The 6,423-nt window shown below is 60.6% G+C and overlaps 1 protein-coding gene across 1 annotated transcript; it reads right to left on the minus strand.

Moving 5' to 3' along the window:
• Positions 1-264: 264 nt before the first annotated feature.
• Positions 265-5,506, minus strand: RPS10 (ribosomal protein S10). The gene is made up of 6 exons (XM_048071057.2): positions 5,406-5,506; positions 4,481-4,630; positions 3,925-4,096; positions 914-991; positions 620-675; positions 265-352 (listed from the first exon to the last, which is right to left on the minus strand). Exons 2-6 carry the CDS (start codon positions 4,628-4,630, stop codon positions 311-313), a joined length of 498 nt encoding a protein of 165 aa, XP_047927014.1. The 5' UTR covers positions 5,406-5,506; the 3' UTR covers positions 265-310.
• Positions 5,507-6,423: the final 917 nt, after the last annotated feature.

Consider the following 6,423-nt stretch of genomic DNA (forward strand, 5'->3'; position numbering starts at 1 on the left):
CCGGGCAGAGCCGACAAACTGCCTGCAGCACTTCTGTGCGGCCCTGAGCCAGAGCTCCTCATCCCTCCCTACGAATCACCTTGACACGTTAGCAAAGCCTTACCTCAGCAGTCACCAAACCTTGGAACTTCCTTCCCGTAACCTGTTTTCTAAATCAGGAGGCACCGCACCACCGGCACGGCGCGCCAAGCATCTGAGTCACCCCTCTGCTAGGTGAGCTCTGGGCTCAGGCGCTCCAACAAAACACCCTGACGGAAGCCGGGCGGCATTTTCACCTATTTTATTATACACAAAACATGAGCAGGAACTTCTACTGAGGAGGCTGACCACGTCCACGACCAAATCCACCTCTCTGCAACAGAAAAGGAAGAGCATTAGAAGGCGCCACTTCAACCAAGCGACAGCAGCAAATACACTCAGCGCAAAACCCGCCGACACCGTGGCAGAGCTGGTGGCTTTCCCCAACCTCGCTTCGCTTTGACAAGCCCCGAGAGGATCGGGGCCCAACACCTGACCTGCCTGGGCAGCAGCACACTGGCGAGCACGCGGATCTGACCTCTCCAATGCCTCCTACTCAAAGCCCCCAGAAAAGAAAGCCAACTCCAACACAGACACTTACAAACTGGAATTCGGTGGCTGCTCCAGCACCAGCCTCAGCCTTCTTGTCAGCACCAGCTGGAGAGAGAGAGAACAAGTTAACGACAACCCCAAGACCCCACTGCTGGGAACCCCACGGCCCATCCCGACAGAATTTAATTGTATCCGTGAGCAGATATGGATGAATTCTGCCGTGTAAATGTATAAGCCACGCCAAGAGTCCGATTTCCCCCTTCCCTTCTCAAAAGAGGCTCTACGCCGGAAACGATTCTCCCGAAGAGGGAAGCTGCACGGAGAGAGAGCTCGGCACACTCACGTGGAACGGCGCTGCGTCTGTACGTATCCCTGTCGGCTTCTCCCCGAGTAAGGCGCGCGGGGCGTTCCCCTTCCAGACCTGTGAGTAAAAACAGCAACAGACGCTTAGAGAGGGCACGGACAGCTCGGTTCACGTGTGGCCCTTCATCATGTGAAGGTGGGAAAAACCTCTCCAGTTAGGCATTACAGCCGCCAGCATCTCACACCTCGGTGCACGTAAACCTGAACGGAACAGCAACGGAGCAAGGAAAACTTCACTGGACGGGGAAAATCTACCAGAGGGCACCAGCTTGCACTTGGGCGGAACTCATAAATGATGTAAAGACTGGATCACAGCATCCGACACAGCTCCACACAGACAGCAGAGGCACTGGGAATCTGTCACATCTGACGAGCTCGTTCCCGGCTAAGTCACGAACCGACATCCTGATCCCGAGCTAAAACGCAGCCACGCTATCGGTCTCACAAATCCCCCCCAACGGAGCAGATTAATAAATCTGAGAGCGGATTAGCTGTGTAACGGGAGATTAACACCAGACACAACGCTTGCAGGAAAAACCTGGGGGGGAAATGTCGGTTTCTGGGTGACTCCCAGAGCTCCCCAGAGCCAAGACAAAACGCTCTCCCCCTGCGCCAGACCGAGATCTCCGGGCTTCCCACGAATCCCCCCCACAAACCAGCTCTTTATAACCACGGCTCGACCACAACCGCTGCCCGCTGGTGTGCAAGCTGGGTAACTTTTCCTACGAGTGCCTCCACACACCCCTCTCTTCTCTCTGCGTTAAACCGTCACAGCACATCTCCGTGCCAGCGGTTCGTGGGGTTTTGTTCTCAGCTTTCCATCTGTCCATCCTTCATTTCTAGGAACAGACCCACGTTACAAATACCAGCTCGGCAGCAGTCTAAAACCTGCTCCACACCGAGCGCTCCAGCTGCTGTACCAAGCCCCGCTTGAGAGCGGGCAGAACGGCACAAAAGCACCAGAAAAGGCCCCAAAAGTTCAAGAAGCCAGTCGAGTTCTGCAAGGCTTGCGTCCGGCACACCTCGGTTGCTCCCAGTTTGTGCAGACAATGGGTAATTAGCAGAGGAACGGGTAATTAACAGGGAATCAGCGCTGTCCTAACAACAACTCTCAGCTCTACCGGCTAGCCCTGCCCAGGTGCGCTCTGAAGGTCACTGGCACTGCAGCGTGACGCTTCCCCACGGTACAAACCCGGAGTAAATTTTAACCTACAACTGCAGAAGCCCCCCCCCCGACACCAGAGATGCAGCTTCCTGAGCTCTCCGGAGAAACACAGCTTCTGAAGAAGAAATCTGTTAACATCCAAAGCTCCTGAGAGATCAAAGAAACCGTCACCTTCCCAGTCTGAGCGCGATTCTTCCTTCTGAAGCGGATGCTGCGATTTTGTTTGGCTGAAAAACCAAGTTGCGAGAGTTGCAGGCGAAATTCCTCGCTAGCCCAAGCCCACAGCCCCTGCCCTGAGCGCAGCACCCGTCCCTGCCGGCCGGGCTGGGATGCGGCTCAGAAGCAGCAAGCACAAACTATCACCCACCAGGAGTTTTGTCTCGCAGGCCTCCCCTGTCAGTCCTCACCTGAGGCATCCCGTAACCCTGCTCTCGCTGGGCAGGAGGTGACTCCTCAGGCGGGAGACCCGCTCCCTCCTGCCTCAGGGGATTTCTCGACCCTAGACTTGGCAGCGCTGCTCCGCCAGCCCGGGCTGTGGCGATTCTCTCTCTTCTCTCTCATTTCTCCACGTTTCCAGGCAGTTTTGGTCTCTCCAAAGACCCCGGGCAATTTTACAGCCCGCGTTCCACACCGGGAAAGCCGAGCGGGAGGCATTTCGCAGAGCACTCTCCAACACGCTCCAGCAACGCGCACATCCTTCCCGCTCCAACTGCCAGCCTGGAACTCAGCAACCTCCGAACCCAACGAGGGGAGCAGCGGCTTCGACGCCCCCAAATTTCTTCCCGCCGCCCGGCCGCACAGCCTCGCTCCCCCCGGAAGGGGACGGAACGATTCCCGAGCTGCTCGCAGCCCGGCGCAGGGCATCCGCGGGGAAAAAGCGCGGCGTCCGTGTCCCGCGTGCAGCGCAGGCAGATCTGCAGCCCAAGCTTCCTGTCACATTGCTGTTTGGGAGCCGGACAGAACACCACCTGGAAACACACCTCGGGCACCCGCAAGAGGCTTCAGGGTGGGTTTGGGGTACGTTTGGCAGGGAGAAGCCCACGAGAGGCAGCCGCTGGCGAGCTGAGGATTCCGTAGGAGCAGCGCACCTGCTTGGATAGGCACTGCGCTCGGGGGTTTGGAAAACCCACCGAGAAGAATCGGAACACAACCAGCGCGTCTCACTTACCTGGTGTGCCCCAGGCACCCGGTGCAGCTTTCTGAAGGCGGCTTTAACAACCCAGCTCACCTAACAGCACCCGAACCGCACGCAGCCAGAGCGGCCAGCCTGGGCTCAGGCACCAGGCAAATCCCCACGTGAAGCGCGCCCCGCACGGACGCGCTGCTTTTGCTTCCCGTCACTGAGTCTCGCTACAGCTGACCCCAAGCCTGGTCCCTCCGTCTGCAGTCCTGGAAGCCCAGCAGCCCCCCAGGCAGCTCCCCGGAGGAGAATTCATCAGAGGACAGGAGCTCCGAGGAGCCCTCCGGCAGCTACGGGCACCGCCTGCCTCACAGATCACCAGCCAGAGCCCTCAGCGATCCCACCTGCTTGCACCCTCCGAGAGGGCTCGAGCACCTGCTTCCATCACAGCCCCCTTCCCCCCTCTCCGGTTTGTCACTACCCCACCGCACCAGCACCGAACGCGAAAGCAACAAAACCCGCGCCCCCACGAACCAACCACCGAGGTTCCCACGCCCCAAAACGTTTCTGCACCCCAAAACCAACAGCGACTCACGCCGGTCTGCGCCGAAACCAGCGGAACCCAGCTGCTTCCCCACACCATCACCTCGCTCCCCACTCCCCCCTGCCGCCACAGCCGCCTCCCAGCCAGCTTTTATTTATTTACCTTTGGGCCGAGGTCTGCCGGTCTCCGGGCGGCTGCGGCGCAGGGTCGCGGGGACGATCTCCGGGGGAAGGTGGAGGTAATCGCGCAGGTACTGGATGCCCTCGTTGGTCAGGTACCAGTAGAAATGCCTCCACGCAAACTGCTCTTTCACGTAACCGCGGGATTTCAGAGACTAGGGGAAGAATTCTCGGTTATTTCCCAGTTACTGGGGGCAAAAAGCTGGAAACAGATAAAAGTCGGCACATGCAAGGTGAAACTATAGCATTATTCCCGTTTTGTGAGAAAATATAAGGGTACCACACGCAAAAGCATCACAGCTTCAAAAAAAGAAAGCTGGGGATCACAAAAAACACCTGTAGCTGTGAAGAACAGCAGAGTAAGTAGAGGGAGAATAGCAATAATCAAGAAAATGGGAAAACAACCGCACTAGGAAAGAAACAGCAAACACCAGGCGACGTCTGACAGAGTTTATTGGCTACCAAGTGACAATATTTATTTCCAGACAGCGACCCACAGCCTTGCGTGCCCGAACCCAGCTGCGCCCTCCCCTCCGTACCTGCATGGCTTTCATGACGTGGAGGTTGGGCACGTTCTTGTCGACGAGCTCGGGGTGCTTGGGCATGTGGACGTCTTTCTTGGCCACCATCACGCCCTCCTTAAAAAGGAGCTCGTAGATGGCAATCCGGTTCTTCTTGGGCATCAACATCTTAAACAAGAGGGAGGCAGAGAATCAACACTGCTGGTTCAGAACGAACATGTTCAGGTGACGAATGTCTACCAGAAATAAAACAACCACCACAGTGGTGGTTTGTACGAAAAGCCTAATGCTAAAAAAAACACAGGAGATTGTCTCCTAAAGGCCTTTTTGAACTAAAATCCAGCACGCGAGCTCCTCAGCACCCCAAACTCGGGCTTTTTAACACTAAATTGGATTTCTGGCTTTAAATCGTAGCCTCACGTTAAAGTCTACGTTTAAGCCACCTGCTGTCAGAGGGAAAAAGGGACACGGGCTGGTGGGGCAGTGCCGGTGCTCAGGGCAGCGCTTCTCCCAGCCCCGCGGTGGGTGCCAGAGGCTGCTGCCCCCCATCACACCGCTGCTGCTCCCCCCCCCCCGCCCCGCATCCCCCGGTTCCCGGTTTCCCTCCCGGCCTCAGGCTCCCCCCCGTGGCCCCGGGCTGCCCAACCTCGCCCCGACCCTACCGGAGCCTCCCCCGAGCGCCCCAAACACCCCCGGGCAGAGGGACTCCCGGCCTCGGGGCTCGCCTCGGCCTCCCGGAGCGCGCCCCCGGGGCCTACCCGCGGCCTACCGCCCCCGGGCCCTCCCGCCCCGCAAAATCGGGCCCCGGGGGCGCCCCATCCCGGCGATTTCCCCCCGGCAGGGCCGGGCCTCGTCCCCCCATCGCTGCCCGGGGGCTGCCCCGCAGCGCCGCCCCGGGATGGCTCCGATGCGAGCCCGATGCAGGCCCGGAGCGCGGCCTCACCGTGGCGGCGGCGGCGGGGCCCGGACCGGAAAAGGAGGGCGCGTGCGCGGCGCGGCGGCTTCCGGCCTCCCGAAGGACCCCTCCTGGAGGAATGAGCGACGCGGGGAAGGGAGAGGTGTCCGCGGCGCTGCCTGAGTGCAATGGGAAGGCCCCCAGAGCGGGGGTGCCCCGCGCGGTGCCTGATTGGAAACGTCCCCTGGGGCGTCTCTGCCCCTCCCAGTGTCACACCCCCCACCCCACCCCACCCCCGCTAACGTGGCTGTTAAATATTTGATGGCGCCAGTAAAAACACACGGGGAGAGCCTTGGGGCCGTGCCAGGGGCCAGGTGCTCAGCTATGGCCTCCATCGCCAGCCTCTGCCACCTGCCTCTGCCACCAGCCTCCTCCTCCTCCTCCTCCTCCAGCCTCCATCATGGAGGAGCTGCCCCCTGTGCAGGGCAGCCCCTCGTCCCCCAGCCCCTCGTCCTCCAGCCCCTCATCCCTCAGCCCCTTGTCCTTCATCGCCTTGTCCCCCAGTCCCTCACCCCTCAGCCCCTCGTCCTTCGTCACCTCGCCCCCCATCCCCTCGCCCCCCATCCCCTCGCCCCCCATCCCCTCGCCCCTCAGCCCCTCGTCCTTCGTCACCTCGTCCCTCAGCCCCTCGCCCCTCAGCCCCTCGTCCCCCAGCCCCTCATCCCCCAGCCCCACCAGCACCAGGGCAGCCCCTGCGGCTCCCACACCTGCCCGGGAGCGATGGGATTTGCAGTGCCGGTGGCCGGGATCATCCTGCACGGATTAGTGTTCGAGGCTGGCCTCGCTCTTACCCCTGCCCGTACGCCCCACACTGGCCCGGGTACGGCACGAGGGGCTCAGCGGGAGGCCGCCCGTGGGGCTGAGCCAGGCAGGGGAGGCTTGGGCAGGGCTCCGAGCACGGCCTCCATTTGGGGAGGCTGAAACATTCCCCACGGGAGGCTCCCGCAGCCTTCTGCGGGTGCTTGGGGGCAGCCTCCCGGTGGGGAGGAGCAGATTCACCTCCACC

Source organism: Anser cygnoides, chromosome 25 (assembly GCF_040182565.1).
Source record: "Anser cygnoides isolate HZ-2024a breed goose chromosome 25, Taihu_goose_T2T_genome, whole genome shotgun sequence".
Classification (NCBI taxonomy): domain Eukaryota; kingdom Metazoa; phylum Chordata; class Aves; order Anseriformes; family Anatidae; genus Anser; species Anser cygnoides.

Coding starts and splice junctions, on each gene's coding strand:
- RPS10 (XM_048071057.2), bottom strand. CDS start 4,630: ATGTTGATGCCCAAGAAGAACCGGATTGCCATCTACGAGCTCCTTTTT. Junction 676..913: donor CAGACGCAGCGCCGTTCCAC/GTGAGTGTGCCG, acceptor CTCTCTCTCCAG/CTGGTGCTGACAAGAAGGCT. Junction 353..619: donor CAGCCACCGAATTCCAGTTT/GTAAGTGTCTGT, acceptor TTTCTGTTGCAG/AGAGGTGGATTTGGTCGTGG.